Source organism: Macaca fascicularis, chromosome 16 (genome assembly GCF_037993035.2).
Source record: "Macaca fascicularis isolate 582-1 chromosome 16, T2T-MFA8v1.1".
In the NCBI taxonomy this organism is placed as follows: domain Eukaryota; kingdom Metazoa; phylum Chordata; class Mammalia; order Primates; family Cercopithecidae; genus Macaca; species Macaca fascicularis.
Genome location: NC_088390.1, coordinates 70,685,892 through 70,709,430, shown reverse-complemented (window position 1 = coordinate 70,709,430; position 23,539 = coordinate 70,685,892). Strand labels below are relative to the sequence as shown.

Below are 23,539 nucleotides of genomic sequence, written 5' to 3'. Positions count from 1 at the left end.
ATCTTGTGGCTTTCAGCCGGTTATAGCCAGCAGAATAATCCAGTCTATTTGTCATTACTCATTATTAGCCCCTACTTTCTTATCCATCTAGACAGCACCCCTCACCACATCCACATGTGTGTACAGGCAACCTTATCTTGCCTTTTTTGATAGGTACTTTGGCATAGGCACATTGCCCTGTGTAGCATGCCCTTCCCACCTCCAAGCATGATTGCCAAGGTTAATAATTATAAGCTCTAATTCCTTAGCACATTCTAATCCACTTGAAATCATTATTCTACATTTAGCGACATGTACTTTTAATTGTTCTCAAGATTTCATATGTCCTAACTGGGCAGTAAAACAAAATTTCTTGGAAATCTTTGTTATATAATCCTTCTCTCACTTGCATACCTGTTTCAAGTCTTACCTTTAATACTGTAGTGTGTATTCATTAGCCAACTAAAAGGAACACTTACGCCAATTTATTGTTTTACCTCTGTGCCAACCATCCAGTAGATTTGAGTCCTGGCAAGGAACCCTGCACTGCAAAAGGCAGCCTGGCTGTTGTTGGCAGGTTGCAGGTTCCAAGAACTGAGGAACACATGGTATTGTATGATATTCTATTGTCCTTGCTCAAATTATGTAAGTATTTTTAGTTTGGAGGAATGGTTTTCTTTCTTTCTTCTTTTTTTTTTTGAGATGGAGTTTTGCTCTTGCCACCCAGGCTGGACTAGAGTGCAGTGGCGCAATCTCAGCTCACTGCAACCTTCACCTCCCGGGTTCAAGCGATTCTCCTGCCTCAGCTTCCCAAGTAGCTGGGATTACAGGCACCTGCCACCATGCCCAACTAATTTTTGTATTTTTAGTAGAGACAGGGTTTCATCACATTGGCCAGACTGGTCTTGAACTCCTGACCTCAGGTGATACGCCCACCTCAGCCTCCCAAAGTACTGGGATTACAAGTGTGAGCCACTGTGCCCGGCAGCTTTCTTAACCTTAAATAAATACAACTAATGTTGGGATTATGCAATATCACAGTAATCCAATGAACAGAGAGGACTATTAGCAAAACAAACAAAAACACCACACAGAAAAAAACCAGCCTCTGAACAAATTCTAGAGATTGGTGTGATATTCCTAAAAAAGTTTTTTTTTGTTATTAGCCAGATTATTGTATAAACTCTGTGGTCTGTTGGAGTGGAGGTGGGATGGGGAGAAGATTTGTAGAAAAGATTTTTATTTTAAGTCTTTTTTTTTTTTTTAAATTATCAGGTAAGTCAGCCAGATAACTATTTATTTTATTTTATTTTATTTTATTTTATTTTATTTTAAGCTTATGCCTATAATCTCAGCAACTCAGAAGGCTGAGGTGGGAAGATTACATGAGGTCAGGAGTTCAGGACTAGCCTGGTCAACGTAGTGAGACTCTCATCTCTACAAAACATTTAAAAATTGGCCAGGCTGGTGTCACACACCTGTAATTTCAGCTACTTGGAAGACTGAGGGGAAAGGATTGCTTGAGTCTAGGAGGTCAAGGCTGCAGTGAGCTCTGATCGCTCAACTGTGCTCCTACCTGGGTGACAAAGCAAGATCTTGTCTCAGAAAAAAGAAGAAAAAAGAGACAGGGATGTACAGTTGGGTTGGACTTGATCCATTTACATGCCATCTGAGAAGTGTGTGATTCTCTAGTTCACAATCGTAAGTTTTCTGTGTCTATGTGTGTGTGTTTGTGCGTACACGCCTTTTTTCTTTTTTTTTTTGCAGGGGTAAGATGCTCCAGTTTTGTAAATGACACAGAGATTTTAAACCTCGTTAAGTGTAGATCACTGGAAAACTGTGGGTATGGAACATGTGTGCATGACACTGTATCCTCCCACTGACTTAGAGGTGAAAAGTCTATGCCATTTTAATGATCTTATTTCTGACTCCTTTTTTTTTTTGAGACAGAGTCTCTCTCTGTCACCCAGGCTGGAGTGCAGTGGCGTTATCTTGGCTCACTGCAACCTCTGCCTCCTGGATTCAAGCGATTCTCCTGACTCGGTCTCCTGAGTGGCTGGGATTACAGATGTGCACCACCACGCCTAGCTAATTTTTGTATTTTTAGTAGAGATAGGGTTTCACTATGTTGGCCAGGCTGGTCTTGAACTCCTGACCTCAGGTGATCCACCTGCCTGGGCCTCCCAAAGTGCTGGGATTACAGGCATGAGCCACCACGCCTAGCCCTGACCCTTGTTATCAGGTTGTCAGTTAACCTGGGAATCAGTTCTTGAAATGTATGTCTGAAATTGACAAGCTGCCTTTCTTTGGCAAAAGCAGCATTTCTGAAACCCCTGATAAGGAACATTCGGCTTTCATATGTTCTGAACCTCAGAGGAGCTTGCAGGGTCTTCCGTGCTGTACTTATCATTGCAGGGGGCGACAGTGCAGTGGTAAGTGGAAACAAGCCAAAACTTCGGTGATAAGGCTGCTGAAATCAAGCCCTGGTGTTTTTTGTTTGTTTGTTTGTTTGTTTTGAGACAGGGTCTGGCTCTGTTGCTCAGGTTAGAGTGCAGTAGCACTGTCTTGGCTCACTGCAACCTTTGCCTCCTAGGCTCAAGCAGTCTTCCCTCCTTGGCCTCCTGAGTAGCTGGAACTGCATACACAAACCACCACACCTAGCAAATTATTTTTTTTTTTTTGGTCAAGATGGGGTCTCCCTATATTGCACAGACTGGCCTGAAACTCCTGGGCTCAAGCAATCCTCCTGCCTGGGCCTCCCAAAGTATTGGAATTACAGATATGAGCCACCATGTCCAGGAAGCTGTGGGTTTTTTGCTGGTTGTTCTCCAGCCACTGATGAGCTTGCCTCCCTGCCTGACCAGTCAGTCCCAAATGCTGGTTTAGAAACTGGCGGGTTTTTTGTTAGAGGCCATTTCATTTGTTTTTGTGCTGTTTGAATACCTATGTGCCCCGTGTCCATAATTCTCTTTACTGAAGACTTTTTCTAAATGAAGTTATTTCAGAAGGCATTTAAGAAAATATTTTTTTCTTACCTGAAATATATGTAAGTAGTTAATTAATGCAAGAGCATTAACAGCTGAATTCACAATATTAGGGAATGATTAAATTGTTGGTGATGTGCCTTTCAATCATCTCTGCATAAGCAGTTGATAGCCACTTCTACATCTTGTAGTAAATGCAGAGTGAGTGGTGGATTTTATGAATGGGGAAGCTGCTGGATTTTGTGTAACATTGCTCTTTTTTTTGGAGATGAGTCTAACTCTGTCACCCAGCCTGGAGTGCAGTGGCGTGATCTTGTCTCACTGCAGCCTCCTGGGTTCAAGCGATTCTCCTGCCTCAGCCTCCCGAGTAGCTGGGATTACAGGCATCCGCCACCACGCCCAGCTAATTTTTGTATTTTTAGTAGAGACAGGGTTTCACCATGTTGGCCAGGCTGGTCTCAAACTCCTGACCTCAAGTGATCCGCCCAGTTCGGCCTCTCCAAGTGCTGGGATTACAGGCGTGAGTCACCACGTCCAGCCATAACATTGCTTTATAATCAGAACATTGAACATCAGGATCTAGTGCTGGTCTTGTGTTGGCTTTCATGAGAGGGAGACTCTTGTTACACTCTTAGCTGAGTACGGCTGCAGTGAGGACCCTTATACCACTGAAGCCTGCTAAGTGACACATGCTTGACAGAGTCTGATGTCTGTGAGGACCAATTAGCTAATGGATGTTTAGTTTTAGGATAGACTAGATGCCTGCATTACCCTTCCCACCCTCCACAGTTACTATTGGTTACTTTCTACAAGTCACCATCAAAGCCAGGAGTATTTTTCCACTTTTTTTTTTAACCTCCCAACTACTAGTTTTAAAACTGAATCAAATTCCAAATCGTTGTTAACTTGACACAGATCTGCAGACTCGACATTTTCTTTCCATTTTCAGGCTCTCTGGAAACCAGTGCGTGTGCCATAGGGTATGTTGCTTGTAGAGAAAAGTGAGCACTGAGGACTGAAATGGCTGGGCAAAAACAAGGCGCAAGTTCATCTTTGTGAAGCAGCGTTTTTCATTGTTCAGGTACAAATAGTTCTCAGCTGTGCTCAGTATCACACAAGGCATCTGGAAACATGTTTAATTCATGTTAGCTATAGCAACTACATTTGAACTCAGGCATGTTTATGCTTTTAAAAATGCCAGAGGGCAAAAAGCCAGAAAATTTGTAATTTTTAGTTGCCTTATGAGAGAATAACACTGTTCCAAGTGGCTCCCAGGAGTTTTGATTTGGTACCATTGAGAGCCTTAAGAAGAGAGCAACCTGCCAGTTGTAATAGTTTGTGACATTTCTGTAGACATTGTGATTGACGGAATTCTCAGTTACCAAATTCAGCTTCTTTCTAAACCTTGTATTTTTGAGATTTTTCCAAGACTAAATTAGTCATGTGATTAGTGTTGTTGTTGTTTTTGTTTTTGAGACAGAGTCTTGCTCTGTCACCCAGACTGGAGTGCAATGGCGTGATCTTAGCTCACTGCAACCTCCGCCTCCCGGGTTCAGGCAATTCTCCTGCCTCAGCCTCCCAAGTAGCTGGGATTACAGGCATCTGCCACCAGGCCTGGCTAATGTTTTAGTATTTTTTTTTAGTACAGACAGGGTTTCACCATGTTGACCAGGCTGGTCTCAAACTCCTGACCTCAGGTGATCTGCCCACCTTGGCCTCCCAAAGTGCTGAGATTACAGGCATGAACTACCACTCCCGGCCGTGATTAGTGTTTTATTTTGATCCGTGAACCAACCGCAGACAGTTGCTCTTCCAGTGGCTTCCAAGATGCTCAGACAAGGCAGGTGGCTTTTGTTTCCACTAGTGCTCCCACTAGTAGCAAAGGAGCACTGATATCTTTTAGTAAATATTAACCCTTTTAAATATTAATACTGTGATAAGTATTAATATACTTGGGGCATTTAGTTCATTATGGTTGTACTGTTGACCTTAATAACAGCAAACTCTTCTTATTCTTGGATGCATACAATCTTATTGGGAGACCCCTGTGTTTCTAAACTCTGATCCCTTGTTTGGTGGAGATTAATGATCAAAGGTGGTTGAGTTGCCTACTGTCCTGAGGTGGAAAGTGCTTCACATGGAACTAAGGCGCTTGCCGAAGCTGCTTTAAATTCAAGCTTCTCTGCTACCTGCTAGCTTGTCCATCTTCTTTCTACTTTGTGAAAAATTCACTACAGATTAGCAAATCATATTATTGGAAGTTTAAAAAATGAGAGAAGAAATATTGCTATAATTTTGCAGTGTTGTTTTCCCTTTCTCTCTCTCTCTCTTTTTTTTTTTTTTTGGAGACAGAGCCTCACTGTATCCCCCAGGCTGGAGTACAGTGGCGTGATCTAGGCTCACTGCAACCTCCACCTCCTGGGTTCAAGTGATTCTTCTGCCTCAGCCTCTCGGGTAACTAGGATTATAGGCGCCTGCCACCACGCCTGGCTAATTTTTGTATTTTTAGTAGAGACGAAGTTTCACCATGTTGGCCAGGCTAGTCTCGAACCTCTGACCTCAAGTGATCTGCCTGCCTTGGCCTCCCACAGTGCTGGGATTACGGGCCTGGCCCTTTTTTTCCCTTTTTCTATCTGCATATTTCGTCATTGGGTGTGTGGTGGGGACTCTTTGGGTTGCAAGTGACAGAAACCTAATTCCAACAGGCTTAAGCAAAGAGGGGAATTTATTGTAATGACTGAAGTGTCTCTGAGCACAAGGGCAAGAACTTAGCAAGGCCTGAGGAGCTGTGGAAACCAGGGTGGACTCTCCCAGTCTTTTCAGCCATGTTTCTTCTCAGGCTGCTTTCTGTTTATGTGTCTTTCTCATTCAGCTTTTTCCATGTGGCAGAAAACACATTCACAGAGCTCTCTCAAGTCTTATTCCCACTTTATTCTTATTTATTTCTTTATTTATTTATTCTTTGAGACAGAGTCTCACTCTGTCACCCAGGTTAGAGTGCAGTGGCGCAGCCTTGGCTCAGTGTAATCTCCCTGCAAACTCCACCTCCCAGGTTCAAGCAATTCTCCTACCTCAGCCTTCTGAATAGCTGGGACTACAGGCACATGCCGCCACGCCTGGCTAATTTTTATGTGTTTAGTAGAGATGGGTTTTCACCATGCTGGCCAGGCTAGTCTCGAACTCCTGGTCTCAGGTGATCTGCCTGCCTTGACTTCCCAAAATGTTGGGATTACAGGGGTGAGACACCATGCCCAGCCTTATTTCCATTTTAGCCACCCAGAGTTTAACTCATTTTTTGTGTGGCCCCAACAAGACCTGTTGTACAGAGTGGTTATTCCTGTGGGAACTTTGAGGGGTGGACGAGGGCTCAGCAGGGATTTCCACTTCTTGGCCCCAGGTATGCATAATTTGCCCTCTCACTTATTCATCCTCCAGACTAGCACACCTAACATAATCCAGCCATCCCACACCAAGCTGCACACCCATTCCCCCTCCTCAGTGGCAGACAGCCCCAATTCACTTAGCCAGTTTACTCATGAACTCCCGGTGACCTTGTCATAGGGCCACAGTTCTCCAGGCCCAGGTACCTTTGGTTCAGGTGGCTTGTCACCATCTGGACCCTCTGGGCTGAAATAATTCTAACCACTCCCAAACAGTGACCTTTGCATCCCCGGCTAGGGCAGATACCACCCTTGAGGCTTCCGTTTTCCTAGCCGATTCATACTCTGAGATTAATTTCCTATTTCCAAAGGTAGAATTAAAAGCACTCTTCTTCCTCAGACTTGAGACTTTGCACAAAGTAGACTCGGTAGTTGGCAACACAGCTTGCTGGCTGTCCTGTCTCCCATTCCAGGGAGTGGGCCCTGGCCCTGGGCAAAGCGAAGAGGTAGCTTGTGCAAAGTTCTGGCAGCCGTTTCACTCCCTCCGCTGGTGGGTCTCCACCATGGAAAAGGAATACGGGAGCCCGGAGTATTTGTCCTGCCACCTCAGGCTGCCCCGGAGAGAGCCTGTGGGGCCGTCCCTTTGAAGGATTAATTAGGCATCCTGGCTCTTACTGAGAGTAGCCGGGCCTTCTGGGAACAGGCTCCCATGCACAAATAACCCCAATCCTTTTACATTTAATGCTCCATACTTCTGTGTTTCAAAAATAGCATTTGTGCCAGAATTCAAACTGTTGCAGTATAGGCAAGTTGCATTGGCCTGTGTTTTTTTCAATTGAAGACCCCGGGGGAAAAGCTAATTTGCAGGATAGTATAGTGACAAAGGGAGAGAAAAGCTCATTACAAGGGTGGGGTTGCTGAAGGGACCCCTACCTCAAAAGGGAAATCTTATCCAGGAAACTTTACCAGCTGTCACCTGCAAATGTGTCCATGTGTGTACATGTGTGCACACACCTGCTCCCATGGAAACCCTGTGGAATGAGGGTATAATTCCTAGCAAAGCCAGAGGACACGCAGGCCAAAAAAAAACTGTCCAGTATAATTGTAACCACAGTGGATATCAAATCTTGGATTCTATATTTACTTGATAATGTATATCAGCATTTTTCTATATTGTAGATTTTTCCAAGTGTTATTTTAGTGATAATTATTTCACTGAGCATATGTCTTCATTTATCTTAGCCGTTTAGATATTATTGGAAATTTGGTTCTTTCCAGTTTTTGTGTTTATAAATGGGATGTCATAAGTATCATTGTGCGCAGAACTTTTTCAGTCTCTGGAGTTATTTCTTTAGAGTATAGAAGTGGAATTACAGAATCAAAAACTATGAGCGCTTTTATATTTTCCAGAAAGATGATCCTAGTAATTTTCAGTGTTACTAGCGATGGATGAGAAATTTCACAGCCTTTGGCTATTTCCTTTCAAATGTTTTTTGTTTTGTTTTAAGTTTGCTGAGAAAAAAGTTACATTTTAATTTAAATTTTATTTTTATTCTAAGTGAGGACCACTTTGGGGTTATGCTTTTTATTCGTTTACTTTTATAACATGTCTTTATTGGAATCTTGGTGTTTTATTTTATAAATTCTTTGTATAATGAAAGCTGTTTTTCCTATTTTGCTTTAAGCATTTTCCCCTAATTCTTTGCTTTTTAAAATTTCATAGTGTGTGTATGCATGGGTGTTGGCATTCTTTTTTATCATAACGTCTTATGAGATGATCAGGTTTTAGAGAATAGAATAGACCCAAGAGAAGGAAGTCAGAAAGCTGAGCATACTTTGCCCCTTTATTTCAGCGGAGGCTGCCCATGGATTATTTCAGAATTCTTGTCCTTGTCATGTGAGGTCATGAGCCTGCCTGTCTGCAGGCAGGATCACTGCTTAGAATGAGGTGACCTGGGTTCTAGTCCTGAGTGAGTGGGAATTTAGGCTCTCCACCTTCCATTTCTTCATCTGTAAAATGGAGGGTTTTAGCAGGATAACCTTGGGGGTGGGGGTTCTGTGATTGTACATGCCCAAGGTGAAGAATCATATCAACATGAAGATTCTTCTACATCTCCTTGCAGATTTTTGGAAGTACCAGCACAGTGACGCTTCCTGAAACCTTGTTGTTTGTGTCAACGCTGGATGGAAGTTTACATGCTGTCAGCAAGAGGACAGGCTCAATCAAATGGACTTTAAAAGAAGGTAATTTGGATTTGGTCCTTGGGCGCCATGGACATTTGCTTAGCTGGTTCCACAGAAACATATTCGGAGAAAGAGAAAACATTACTCATTATCTAATAAAATAAATAAGAAATAAAGAAGAATGGGATCAAGAGAGGAAAAGGTGTTCTGCTCAAAGGATGTTCATAGCTTTGCTGTGGTTATCCACTAAGTGCATCAGTTAAAGAAGCACGTTTTATCTTCTTTTCTTTTTTGCTTCTGTTTAGACTTCATGTTAAAATGGCTCTAGGCTTTTCTATTAATAGCTCTGGCTGGTTGGTCTTTATGAAGACATGCTGCACTAAATTTGTTCTCATGATTAGAATCTTGTAATCATAATTACAAGAAGGTATCTTCTCAACACCTCAAATTACTCATTTGTTTTTATAGAGGCTGAAATAATAGAGGGCTGTAAGATTTGACATTCATCCAAGTTAACCATTTTATTGGGTTTTTATGGTGAAGGGAATAAAGACTGAGCTTGTTTCTTACTTAACATACCATGCGTCCATGTTATGATCTGATCTTACTGATGGTAACTAGCAGAGTCAAGCCCTATAGCTGGGAAATTGTATTTGATTTCCAAAGTAATTTTTCCAGATAAAGCCATGCAAATCCCAGGATTTGGGACTTTCAGAGTCACCTATATTATTTAATCTGTCTAGTAATAAATCTCATTTGGCCTGAGGTTCGGGTTTGAACAGCATCATTCTCTTTCGTCACTACTCTGTGACTCATTACTTTCATGAGCACAGCCAATGTTTTTCCTTCCTTAATAAAGTGTTCCAAAACAGTATGCTAGATGGAAAAATATTGGCATATGTCAGAAGGTCACACATTGTCTTGTGAATTCAGCAACAAACCTCGTTACCGTCCATAGATGATGGCAGCTGGGTTACCACAGGCCATCCTGCCCCACCTACATGGGTCCTGCTTGGATCAGCAGGGACTTAAAGCAGCCCAAAGACGAGCTCTCTCAGGAGCGTGTGACCACGGGAAGACTGTAGAGTGTTTTATGACAGCTTCCAAGAACGTCATCTGTACTGTATCTCCATCACATTTAAGCCTTTTAATGTTTTTTAAATGAAACAGAGTCCTTGAAACTTCAGGATTTCCTATTTTGTCCAAAGATGAAAATCAGCAAATCACACAAGAATTGAGAGAAACACTTTGGCTATGGAATGTTAGGGCATGTTTTTCAGTTTCATTGTTCCCAGGCAGAGCATCTTCACCCTGAGCCACTTCATTCTGCTTTGTTTTGCCCTGCACATAATGCTTGAAGTTGTTTTTTTCCAAGTCTTCGTTTCTGCAAGTAACGTCATCTATATCCAACAAAACTGTGTCCTGTTGCTTAGTCAAACATAAGTTAACCTGTTTTCTCCTCTAACTTAGAGCTGAAAGAATTTGACTCTTTTTTTTTCTCCTCTAACTTAGAGCTGAAAGAATTTGACTCTTTTTTTTTTTTTTTTTTTTTGAGTTGGAGTCTTGTGCTGTTGCCCAGCCTGGAGTGCAGTGGCACGATCTCGGCTCACTGCAAGTTCCGCCTCCCGGGTTCACGCCGTTCTCCTGCCTCAGCCTCTGGAGTAGCGGGGACTACAGGCGCCCGCCACCAGGCCCAGCTAATTTTTTTGTATTTTTAGTAGAGAAGGGGTTTCACCGCGTTAGCCAGGATGGTCTCGATCTCCTGACCTTGTGATCCGCCCGCCTCAGCCTCCCAAAGTGCTGGGATTACAGGCCTGAGCCACCGGGCCCGCCTGAATTTGACTTTTTTTAACTCAATTGAATGTGTATTTAGAGAACCTGGAATGTGAGAGATACTGTATTGCAGCAGTCCCCAACCTTTTTCACACCAAGGACCAGTTTCGTGGAAGAGAGTTTTTCCATGGACTGGGGGAGCGGGGGCAGGGAATGTTTGGGGATGACTCAAGTGCATTACATTTATTGCGCACTTTATTTCTGTTGTTATTACTGCATTGTAATGTAGAACGAAATAATTATACAACTCACCATAATGTAGAATCAGTAGGAGCCCTGAGCTTGTTTTCCTGCAACTAGACGGTCCCATCTGGGCATGATGGGAAACAGTGACAGATCATCAGGCATGAGATTCTCATAAGAAACATGCCACACGGATTGCTTGCATGCGTAGTACACAATAGGGTTCACACTCCTATGAAAATCTAACGCCACCAGTGATCTGACAGGGAGGTGGAGCTTAGGCAGTAATGCCAGTGACGAGGAGCAGCTGTAAATACAGATGAAGCTTTGCTTGCTCACCCACTGCTCACCTCTTGCTGTGTGGCCCGGTTCCTAACAGGTCACGGACCCGTCCACAGACCAGTATGGATCCACGGCCCGGGGGTTGGGGACCCCTGTTTTATAGGACACCAAAATGAAAAAGACAGACCTTGTCCTCAAGAACCCCATGGTCCAAACCCTTGGTGAAAATACAAGAACACAGGACTACAACACAGCCGAGTCCTGTAACCACTCATGAGAGGGACCAGTAATGTGCTGTGAGCCCACATCCATTTGGAGGACAGGAGGCTCTATGAAGTGGGGTGTCGGAGGTAAGCCCTGGTGGATGAATTGAGTTCAGTCGGGAGTGAGGCCTGGAGAAGAGCAAAGGAGGCAGCAGGTCTAGGGTGCAGAAGCTGGCCCCGTTTAGCAGGAGCTTAGCAACGTCTCCAGGTAGAGGGAGGGAGGGTTACAAGGGGACCTTGAGCCTTACGGGAGCACTTAGGCATTTGTATCTGACTGAACAGGAAATCAGGAGCTGTTAATGTGATTGAACAGGTGAGTGACTCAACAGGTGCTCGCTTTGCGATGAATCCAGCAGCTGTGTGTGGGATGACTAGAGACAGGAAGCAGACCTGGAAAGCGGGGAGGGATGGGAAGGGTGAGAGGCAAGCCAGAAATAGAATCAGTAGAATCCAGTGACTGATTAGGGAGGAGGAGTTACAAGACACTTAAAGGAAGAATTAGAGAAATCCAATTAAAGTCTAATAATTTATTTTCTTTTTTTTTTTGAGACAGAGTTTCCCTCTGTTGCCCAGGCTGGAGTGCAGTGGTGTGATCTTGGCTCACTGTAAGCTTTGCCTCTCAGGTTGAGTGATTCTTGTGCCTCCACCTCCTGACTAGCTGGGATTACAGGCATGCGCCACTATGCTTGGCTAATTTTTGTATTTTCAGTAGAGACAGTGTTTCACCATGTTGGTCAGGGTGGACTCAAACTCCTGGCCTCAAGTGATCTGCCTCCCAAAGTGCTGGGATTACAGATGTGAGCCACCGTGCCCAGCCTAATAATTTCCAGTAGTATTCATGATGATCTAAGTCTGTTTTTCTGAGAATAAACTGGCTTGTTTTAGTTCAGCCCTGGATACCAGTGGCCTTAACTTATATTTCTATACAAAGATTAAAGATAGTAATGTATAGATACCCTGAGTTTTCAGTTTAATTTTAATCTTGTGGTTATAACTAAAGATTTCAACATCTTTCTAAATTGTTAAATATAGATAAATGATAAAGGTATCCAGATGCTACTCTAAGTCCTGAGGATACAGCAAGTGAGCAAAACACGCAAAAACCTTTTATCATAGAGCTTTCATTCTAGTGGGAAAACAGGAAATCAGTTACTTAGTAGTGACGAGAGGTTTGGAGAAAAAATGAAGTGGGGACATGGAATGGGCAGTGCCAGGTTGGGGTGGGAGTCTGCAGTTTTAAACAGGGAGGGCACCACTGAGGAGGTATCATTTGAACAAGAGCTCAAGGAGGCAAGGAAGTCTTGTAGACAGCAGGCATAGTGGGTCAAAGGCAGAGTGTCCTTAAAAAAAAGGGTAGGAGTATCCCTGGCATGGTAGAGGAGGAGCACAGAGTCGACGTAGTGGAAGGAGATCAACTCAGAGAGAGATGGGCCAGCCATACAGGGCAGGAGGGACCCAGCACTTCCTTTACTTAATATTTACTATAAAGATGCTTATTGAAACAAAATGTATAGTCAGTAAACTACATATACACAGTTTCAAAAAGAAATAAACATATTACCGAACAGGTCTAAAACAAATAATAGGAAAGTAATTTTTAATCACATAGATGTAACATGTAATTGCTCAGGCACACACTGACACTCCCCCCATGAGCAAATGCTGTGCCTGTTGATGCAGATGGAGACAAGGGCAGGACAGTTTACCACCATAGCCATGGCAACTGGATTTCCAAGATGGTGAACTGTTCTTGGTAGTGTTTCAAACAAAGGAAGTATAGCCTTACCTGCCTTACACAGTAGTTACATTCGGAGAAAATTCAGTATATTATGAAAAAGTACATTTGTGCTTATGTGTAAAACAGACTGTAGGCTCAGATAATTAGTAAAGGGTTTTGACCCGTGAGAATGTCTGGCAGGACATTAGAGTGGCATGCAGATGCAGGGCAATCCTTGGTTGTGCAGGACCACTAGCATCCCTGGTCCCCCACACTTAGTGCCTGTAAAGTCCCCTAGTCTCTGTGACCACCAGAAAATACCTTCGTCGATTTCCCAAGTGTTCCCTAGGGAGCTGTGCCCTCCCTATGGATACCACTGGTGTAGGGCCTAGCGGCTGGTGTGAGGACATTGGCTTTTTCTCAGCCATTGGAGGAACCTGAGGCAAGGAGTGACATGCCCTGTTGTTCTGGACTGAATATTTGTGTCATCCTTCCACTGCCATTCATAAGCTGAAGCCCTAGCCCTCGGTGTGATGGTACTTGGAGATGGGGCCTTTGGGAGATAATCATGAAGGTGGGGCCCTTAGGATGGATGAGTGTCCTTATGAGAAGGGAGAGACCAGAGCTTGTTCATTCTCTCTCCACCATGTGAGGACATGGTGAGAATGTGGCTGTCTGCAAGCCAAGAAGAGAGCCCTCGCCAGAAACCAATCTCAGGCTTCCAGCTTCCAGAACCATAAGAAATAAATGTCTGTTGTTCAAGCCCCCTAGTCTATGATATTTTGTTACAGTAGTCTGAGCCGAGTAAGGCACATGGCCTCCACTTTACAAGATCAACAAGTACTGTGTTGAAACTGAACAGATGGGGCCAGGAAGAAGCTGGGAGACGAGGCAGGGGTGTATTGCACTAGTCCACACAAGAGAGGATACTAGCCTGGGTCTGAGTCTCAAGGAGGGATTCAGAGTTGAATGGAATAAACTTACTGATGCAAACACGTACCTTTAACTTACTACGCTGGGGTTCTTCAGAATAGAGGCCTGCGACTTCATTCGGCTGTTTACTTTTTTCAGGAGCCAACAAACTGGACATTTTTTTTTTTTTCTTTCTGTGTTGGTTTGGCAGGTGCTTTTGTTCCTCAGTCAAATGTGTTGTGGTTCCCAGAAATGGAGATTTCTTACACCATAGTGGCAAATTATACCTAACAGAGAAAATGCGTTTTATTTTCTGGAACTCATTTGGGTTGTGACGTTTTGCTTTAGGGGCCATCCTTCTAAGCAGTGATTTTGTAACTGTAGTCTGTCTTTCTCTAAAACCTCACCAGTGAATATAGTTGAATACATTTCATCTGTGTACTTTTAGACCAAATGCAAACTGAGAATGTTGCCATCACGTTTTGTTTTAGATTAGCTTGCTTTGGCCTGATGGAGTTGAGAGGACTTTCTTTAGTATTTCCAGGGCTGGTGTAGGGCTTCTTGAGCTCACCTTGAAATACTAGTTAATACTGATTTTTAACACTCAAATCCCCATCAAATTACAGGTTATTCTTTAGTAACCATGCTCCCTTATCTTCTGTCTCCTTTCCAATAATAGTAGGCATGAAGGGCTGGGTCAAATTAGAACCATTCTTTAATAATCATAAAAATCTGCTAAATATGCAGTATGACTCCTCTCCTAGCCAGCTGGGCCCAGACTCCTGAGATGTCCCTTGAGTGGACATTTAGATAAATGATAAAGCTATCCAGATACTACTCTAGGTTCTGAGTATACAGCAGGTAACAGAACAGGACATAATACTGGAGATTTCTTTGGAGGGAAGAGTCAGAACAAAGTTATTTGAAATTTGAAGACAATTTGATTCTCACATGAGTGTCTCTTTCTAAACCTGTGCCTCTTGCCACAGTTCCTCCCTGTGCCGACAGAATCACGACCAAGCAGTCTAGAAACTAGAGAAAATAGAATGATGCTGTGCTACTTCCCCCTTGATGCCCAGTGGTCACCAAGCCCTGTCATGTAGACTGGGAAGGACCCTGCAAACCTGACTCCTCCTATCTGGCCCCATTGCTGGTGCCTTAGCCAGGCTCTTGGCATTCATTTCCTAGGTGAATGCAACAGCTTCCTGACCACCATCCATGCCCCTTCCCCACCTTAGCCCTCTCGTTCACTCATCATACTGCCCTCAGATGTACCCTCCAAAAAGACCAATTGGACCTAGCTGTACCCTGCCTGCTGAAATGCTCTTGGTGTTGTCTATAGTGGTGGCATTGCGCCTGTGCCAGTGTGTGTGGTGTGTTACTTGTGAATGATGAGGAAAGGACAAATAGGGAGCGTGAGCATCATCCATGATAGGTTGACCATTTCAACAGCTGGCCCTTCACCCCTGCTAGTTTGAGAAGTGCTGCTCCACAGGGTCAAGTCTAAGCTCCTTAGTGCATGTGCGAGGCCGTTCATGGTCTCTCACCGCCCCCTGCCCCAACTCCCTGGGCTCCCTCCCTTGCCCAGCAAGTGCCCTTCTTGCAGCCATGTAACTCCTTACCAGGCCTTGGAGAGCTCTGGCCTTTGCTCATGCTCCCTTTCCCCCAGCAGCCTGCAATGTTAGACAAGCTCCTGTTCATCTGTGAAGACCCCTTCCCAGATTGCCTCCCTGGCTTCTCAAGCAGGGTGAGCCACTTTTTTGTCTGGGTTCTGGAGGTGCTTTTCTGCACCCTCTGTTGTGGCACTTCTGGCTTGTGTTGTAAATTTTTGTTCTCATTTGCTTCCTAGTGGATTTCTACCTCCTTGCTGGGGCTTTGGGCAGCCAGGATGCTCAGTAAATGTCCGAGGCACTTGATGCTGTCTTGGGTCCCAGAACTCTTCTGCCTGGACGTCTTTTGGGAGTCCTGAGAAACAGATGGGACTTGACTGCCTTCTCAGGATGAATCATTTGTTGCTTGTATCATAGTCATGACAGTTTCCGGTTGTGGTTTCTAATCTTGAGTTTTGCATGGCTTTTGGTGGTTGGTTTTTCTGTCCTGCGCTTTAGGCAGTGTGTGTGTGACTCTGGAAGAGTTGGAGATCCGTCCTCAGAAGTGCAATGGAAACATAAGAAGGGGAAATTGTGGAAAGTGATGATGTTTTGTTAACAGATCTAATCTGTTTTCTCTCAAGGACTTTTCTAGGCTTACAATATGCATCATCTACCTTTCTACCTCACTGCTTAAATATAAGAAAAGTGTTTGTTTCTTCTCCATTCTTGTGAAGGATTGAAAATTAAGTTTTATGAGAGGGACTGTGAGAGAAACCTGTTTTTGCTTTTGAGCATCTTGATAATGTGTTGGTTCTTTCTTTTTTTGTATTTTACTTTTAAACATAGAAAGTTTAAAACATACCCAAATGTAGAAGTATTATATAAAGAACCCCCATGTACTCATCACTCAGCTTCAACAGGGACTGGCTTGTAACTAGCCTTGTTCTCCTGCAGCCCCACTCACTTTCCTCCCTTATTTTTGGGACTTGCTTCAAAGTAATGCATTTCTCATTTCAGATGGCTCCTCTTAGCGGCTGCTACACACGTAGTAGTGTGGATCTCAGCTCTGATGAGTCATCTTTGCAGCATTGGTTGGTGTGTGTTGGAATATAGTTGTGATTGTTGAAGTACATGGATAAAGTGCCTTATTTTGTCTGTAACTTAGTTACCTGTCCCTTTGTTCACTTTTGAGCATCTTGTTCGATGGCACCCCATCACTCAGGAATGAATTCTGTGAAGTTATGGCATCCTGAGAGGCACTTGGACACAGGCTGTACTGTTGAATTGTCTTCAGTGCCTTCATGATTGATTATAACGTTCAGTGTGTTTTTTGGCCTGAGTTACTTCTGCCAAGGTGAAGATGAATGAGAACGCAGTAGAATTCAGCTGCCTTTAGTATGGGCAGTTTTCTGAATTACTTGGTCATTTCTACGTGATCATCTTTGTCAAATGTGACATTTTGTGACATTTAATGACTTATGGAGGTTACCTCCAAAGAAAACTTGTTACATCCTTTTCCGGTTCTGCTGAGATGAGAATTTGGGTAGCTTTTGATTAGATGTCTTAAAAAAAATACTTTCCTCATGACAGCTGGACTGTAAAGAATGTCTGAGACTTTCTATCTTACAATTTGGACCTAACAGCTTTAATGGGAGTTTATGGCTTAGGTTAATGAAGTGCTTTTTCTCTGGAGGGAAGGAATGAGCTGCCATTGGGGAGAAATACTCCCTAATTGGGCCACTTGAATGTATGAAACATATTTGGGAGACTGAAGGTTTGAGTTAAGGAAGGGTGAATGACTTTGTTTCTGCCAGTAATTTTTTTTTTTTTAAATAAGAAAACAGTGTTAGAACCTGAAACACATTCTTGAGAAAATAGCTGTTGTTTACCTCATTCAGACTACGCCTTTCTAGTTTCACTGTTACCTGTCAGCCACGGTTAAAATCTCCATGTCACCTTTAACTCATTCCTTTCTCCCACTGCATTTATCTAGACAGGGCTCCGTTTTGCTGACACTCTTATCCCTCCCGTCTGTTTCTGACTCCGCTCTTCACTCGTCCCTCCTCCCCGACTCGTGTCTGTCTGTTGTAGCACCTTTGTGATTCCTTCTCCCCTTTTTCCTTCATTTTGTGCCTTGATGCCCGCCTATCTAACTAGCCTTCAGAGGCTTGTATAGGTTGAGTATCCCTTACCTGAAATGCTTGGGACCTGAAGTGTTTCTGATTTTGGATTTTTTCAGGTTTGGAATATTTGCATTATAATTACCAGTTGAACATCTCAAATCTGAAAATCTGAAATCCAAAATGTTCCAATGAGCATTTCCTTTGTGCATCACGTTGGCGCTCAGGCTTCAGATTTTGGAACATTTCAGATTTTGGATTTTCGGATTTGGGATGCTCACCCTGTGTCCCTTTTCTCTTTTTTCTTTTTCTTTTTTTTTTTTTTTTGAGACTGAGTCTCACTCTGTCACCCAGGCAGGAGTGCAGTGGTGCAATCTCGGCTCACTGAAAGCTCTGCCTCCCGGGTTCACGCCATTCTCCTGCCTCAGCCTCCTGAGTAGCTGGGATTACAGGCGCCTGCCACCACGCCCAGCTAATTTTTTGTATTTTTAGTAGAGATGAGGTTTCATCGTGTTAGCCAGGATGGTTTCGATCTCCTGACCTCATGATCCGCCTGCCTCAGCCTCCCAAAGTTCTGGGATTACGGGCGTGAGCCACCGCGCCCGGCCCACATTCTTCTTTTTCTTAGAGGCTTCCAGTTGGACTATTCCACATCACAAAGTTTTCAAGGCTTTCTTCCCCATGGTGTCACTACCTACAGTCCAGCCTCATTTGTGTTGTTCCTCAGGAGGAACATGTCACATTTGCTGAGCCTGCATCCTCTGTCCCGTGAACACAGTGACAGTTTTTCACTCATGTTTTCTTGTCATCCCTGTGCTCGGGGCCAGCTGCCTTTATGAGAGTTTTCTGCTCCAAGTATTCTGGTCCCCACCTAGGAAAGCCTGTGGTGCGTGCCCCATGTTCTAGCAGTTCGTTATGTATGGTTCTTGTATATTAGCTTTGTAACTCAAACCATAAGCTCCCTTCTTTATCCTGCATGGCACTTAACAGAGAACCCAGCTGAAGCAGATGTCTGACAATTGTTTCTGAGATGTGTTTGGCCCATCTCAACAGAAAGTTACTAGTAGCAGGATTGTCAGTCCTCTTCCTCCTGGGGTGGGGGGTAATGGGGGTGTGTGCGTGTAGAGGATTACACAGACTACAAAGCAGTTGAGACTTCATCTCTGCTCTTTGGGTCCTTAAATACCTTTCAAAGGGCCAACCCAGAACACTTAAAATCACTGCTAGGGGTACACTTAGAAGGGACTGGTTTGGGGACTTCCTAACTGTGTGGTGATATCTTAGCTGTATAGGAGAGAGAGCGGATTTCCAATGCTGTGTTATGGGGGTCAGAAAGGTGGTCAGATGGGGTCAGAAAGAACAAGGTGGAAGAGGGCGATAAAGCCAGAGGTCATCTAGATTCTACCGGAAAAGCAAAAGCAGTATGTTCCAGAAATATCCGTGCTCATCTGGGAGAGAGAAGAGAAGGATCTTACAAGGCTCCTTGAGCTCCAGTCAAGTGAGCAACCTGTTCTTGTGGCTTCTGTAATCAAAGGGATCTTATTTCTTCCTACATGGAAGGAAGTGTGCCCAGAGCTACCTCCAGAGAGAGGCCATCAATCTTGAAGTCTGGTTTGAAACAATTATTTAAATTTTGGTTGATTTCATCAAAGATATTTTTCTGTTCAGCTGACTTACCACCCCATGTTTTCCCCATTCCCTCATGAATTCTGCCAACCCTGCGTTTAGGGAAGCCTGGGATGGTCCTGATGGGGTCCTTCATGCTCTTAACATGGGTTTCCCTTCAGTCTCTGTGGCCCGTGCAACTGGAAGAGCAGGCTTTCCAGAATTATGCCACAGGTGAGAGCAGGAGGAACAGGCCATTCTCTCCAACCTATTGCAGATGTTTGCCTTAAATAGCTTCTGTTTTTAACTTCTTTTTTTCTTTTAACTTTTCATTTTATAAAAACTTTATACATACCCCAAATTAAGGAGAGTAGTATCATGAAACCATGTACCCAGCGCCCAGCTTCAGTAATGATCAGCACGTGGTAATCCCCGTCCCTCTCCCTTAAATACTTTTCAAAAGGGCCAACCCAGGACATTTGCAATCACTGCTAGAGGTGCACTTAAAAGGGACTGGTTTGGGGACTTTCTAACTGAGTTTCTAAATTGTGCGACTGGGTGGAAGTGGAACCCACCAGCCAATCTGGGGAATGTGAACCGAGGAGCAGGTCCTGGGGATATGGCCTTGGGTTGAGACAGCCATAGCAGTTGCAAGTGGGACTGGGTCAGGAGTCCAAGGGAGAACATCGTCAGATGCCATGTGGAGGATTTGCAAGTGTTGGTTTTGGTCACGGGAACTTGACAGTAGTAGTTCTGATCTTATTCTGAGAGTAGGGGCCAGAGGGCAGTGAGTGGAGGAAGGTAAGAAGGCAGGAAAGTGGAACAGAGGATTCGGAGCAGTGTAGTTTCCCTGCATGGCTCAGTCACCCAGCTTGGGTTATAGAGGCAAATTCCCTGTCTCTATCTACAAAGTCAGCTTCCTGGGGGAGGAGCCTAGGAATCAACATTCTGAAAATTCCATAGGAAACTCTAATACATTGCTGGTGGAAATATAAAACAGTACTACCACTTTTGCAAACTGTTTGTCAGTTTCTTGCCAAATGTAAACAATATGATACAGCCAGTCCTCCTCCTTAAGTGTTTTAAGAAATGAAAATTGGGCGGGGCACAGTGGCTCACACCTGTAATCCCAGCACTCTGGGAGGCCAGGGCGGGTGAATCATGAGGTCACGAATTCAAGACGAGCCTGACCGATAGGTGAAACCCCGTCTCTATTAAAAATACAAAAATTAGCTGGGTGTGGTGGTGCACGCTGTAGTCCCAGCTACTCGGGAGGCTGAAGCAGGAGAATCACTTGAACCCAGGAGGTGGAGGTTGCGGTGAGCTGAGATTGTGCCACTGCACTCCAGCCTAGGTGACAGAGCTAGACTCCATCTCAAAAGAAAAAAAAAAGAAAGAAAGAAAAAGAAAAGAAATGAAAATAGGTCCAAATAAAGACTCATACACAAATGTTCACAGCAGCTTTATTCACACCAGCCAAAAAAATAGAAGCAACTCAAATGTCCCTCAGCAGGTAAATAGGTAAACAGATTGTGGTAAATTCTTACAGTAGAATACTATTCAGCAATAAAAAGAGCGAACTATGATACACACAACAATATGGATGTATATCTAAGATATTATGTGAAATAAAGAGGCCAGGCACAAATGAGTATCTATGACGTGGTCATTTGTGAAATTTTAGAACAAACAAAATGAACTGGTGCTTATCTGGAGGCAGGATTCGGGAGTGTTGAATCCAAAGGGATATGAAAAAATGTTTTAGGGTGATGGAAATGTTCTGTATCTTGATGGTAAAGATAGTTACATTGGTGTGTGTGTTTTTCAAGATTCATTGAACTGTAAACTTAAAATGGATGCATTTTGGAGGAAAAGGAGAGTGTACAGAAGAGTGGGCAGAGCCAAGGGGTTTTTGTATTTACAGGCAAAGGAGGAGTTGAAGATCCTTGGAGACAGGATCTAGTGTGAGTGTGAAATACCTATGAGTGAGAAGACAAAAGCATTGTCCCTTTATAGAGATGTGAAAGGAAGGGTGGAGCTGAGCAAATGTAGAATGCAAAGGGTAGGAAGTTTCAGCGAGCTCACTCAGTTTCCCTTAATTTCCCCTATAACACAGAAGGCAGAGTCATTTGTGGAGAGACAGGGACCTTGAGGCAAGGAGTAGTTTGAAATACCAGCTACAGGGTGAGGGATCTCCTAGTGGCAGGGGCCTAGCTGGCCACACCATGGAGATAACGGTGTATGATGGTATCTCCACAAATGATCGCAGTATTTTCTACAGCCGTGCTCAGAAGCCTGGGTGGAGGAACAGGGACTGCTATGCAGATCCTGGGTTCAGGGTGAGTAGAGCTTATCTGCTGGATTATTAAAAGTGATCACCAATGGATTTCCAGGCTGGGCAAGAGTAGAAGTAGGAAAGAAACTGCTCTAGTTTGAATATTTGACCCTCCAAACCTCATGTTGAAATTTGATTCCCAGTGATGGAGGTGGAGCCTAATGGGAAGTGTTTGGGTCTTGGGGGTGGATCCCTCATGAATGCCTTGGCGCTGTCCTCACTGTAGTGAGTGAGTCCTCACCCTGTTAGTTCCTGTGAGAGCTGCTTGTTAAAAAGAGCCTGGCACCTTCTCCCCTCTCTCTTGCTGCTTCTCTTGCCCTGCGATCTCTGTGCATGCCAGCTCCCCTTTGCCTTCTGCCACTAGTGGAAGCAGCCAGAAGCCTTCATCAGAGGCAGATGCTAGTGCCATGCTTCTTGCACAGCCTGCAGAACCGTGAGCCAAATAAACCTCTTTTCTTTATAAATTACCCAGCCTCAGGTATTCCTTTATAGGAACACAAACAGACTAAGACAGGAAATGACACTTAATTGCTCCATTCAACAAATACATTGGTTACCACCTGTGTGTCAGGTATTGTTTTAGATCCCTGGGAAGATGCAGATAACAAAAAAATAAATCCCAACCCTCAGTGGCCAGAGTCAGGCATTAAGTAAGCAATAAAATATACAGAACTACAGAGGTGGTAAGTGACATGGAGAAAAATTAAGCAGGGAAGAAGGGTAGGAAATCCTGGGCAGTAGGAGGTGATCATGGGAGACCTCTCTGAGATGCCAACAGTTGATCAAAGACCTAAGCAAAGGAACAGCCAGTGCAAAGGTCCCGAGGCAGGGTCAGGCCTGGCAGTGCTTGTTGAATACTTGGAGGCCGGCATGGCTGGAATGGAGTGTGTGGGAAATAGTGGGAGATTATTAGAGGGTGACAGGTTGAAAGGGAGGGACTGCTTGGGATTTACGAGCTGCTGTGTAAACACTGACCTTCACTGAGTGCGATGGGGAACCACTAAAGGATTTTGAGTGACAGAGAAGCTTAATCTGATTTATGCCTTTCAAAGGATCACTCTTCTCAGTGTCAAGGCATTGACTTACAGTCTTGACAAATATTTAATCCACATAGAGATGCCCCATGAGGTTGATGTTATCTCTATTTTTTTTTTCCTTATGATGAGGAAATTGAGGCTCCGCGAGCTTAAGTAACTTTGCCAAGGTCATTCAGCTGGTGATTGGCAGAGCCAGGATTTATACCTTCGTTTGTCTGATTCCAAAGACCACACAGATAAGGAGAGGAGGGAAGACAAAGGGTTCCAATGGTGTTGAAGGGAATGGAAACAGGACACAGAACTATGATTGGCATCGAAATAGACCACAGAGTTTGGCAACCGATAGCATGTGTTAGGGAGAAATAGATGTCAACAGTGTCGTCTGAGTCATGGCTATCTTCTAGGAGAATGGTGGTACTGTCAATAAAATACGGTAGTCAGGAGTAGAAGCCAGCCTGGGGCAAAAGACAGAGGGTGTGACTTGGGCAAGCAGAGGCTGAGGTGTTGGTGGGAAGTAGTGGATGTGTCCAGTTGATCCAGAGAGAGGACCCGGGAGGGAGGACCCAGGAGAGGGGAGCCTAGAACCCCACTGTGGTTAGGGTGGAAGTTTAAAGAGAGGCATGTGCTCTCTGAGTGAGAAGAAAGGCTGAAGGGAGAAGCTGGCAGTGTTCCTTCCTGTGTGGAGGAGGGAGTGGGGACAAAAATTCACTGCTTTTGGGGACAGAAATGTTTAAAACTTTACCCTTATGAACTTGGACAAAGGAAAGATGTGGACGTCTGTTTTGTCATTTGAGCTTAAAGAGGTGATTTAGATTAGCACAATAGCCTAGCAATGAGCATCTCCTGACCTCACCCAGGATGTCAGTTCCTGCAGGTATAAAGCTTGTGCCATTCCAGGCCTCAGCTGGACACACGATGGGGGCCGGGGAATGGAGTTGAGGCCAGTGACTGCTCCCAGGGCATCAGTGAGCAGGTCTGTTTCTTTCCCGTGTTAATCCTGGGAGACCAAACCTTTATTTCAGCTACATTTTCCCATATCTGTACCTTTACCAGATAACCTTACCTTTACCTTTACCTTACATAACAGCCACTTTTTATACTTGTGAAGTGACTCCCCCCAACTTTTTTTTTTC

General features: G+C 44.1%; 1 protein-coding gene across 6 annotated transcripts in view; it reads left to right on the top strand.

Moving 5' to 3' along the window:
• ERN1 (endoplasmic reticulum to nucleus signaling 1) overlaps positions 1 to 23,539 on the top strand; it is a 91,228-nt gene that overhangs the window by 23,762 nt on the left and 43,927 nt on the right. For 4 of the 6 annotated variants that reach the window (XM_074020103.1, XM_005584697.4, XM_065531854.2 and 1 more), the window contains exon 2: positions 8,467 to 8,587. In XM_074020103.1, the coding sequence (XP_073876204.1) occupies positions 8,467 to 8,587 (121 nt within the window). Of the gene's footprint in view, positions 1 to 3,912; positions 4,045 to 8,466; positions 8,588 to 23,539 lie in introns of all 6 variants that reach the window. The other 2 variants (XM_074020105.1, XM_074020104.1) reach the window with 1 other exon arrangement.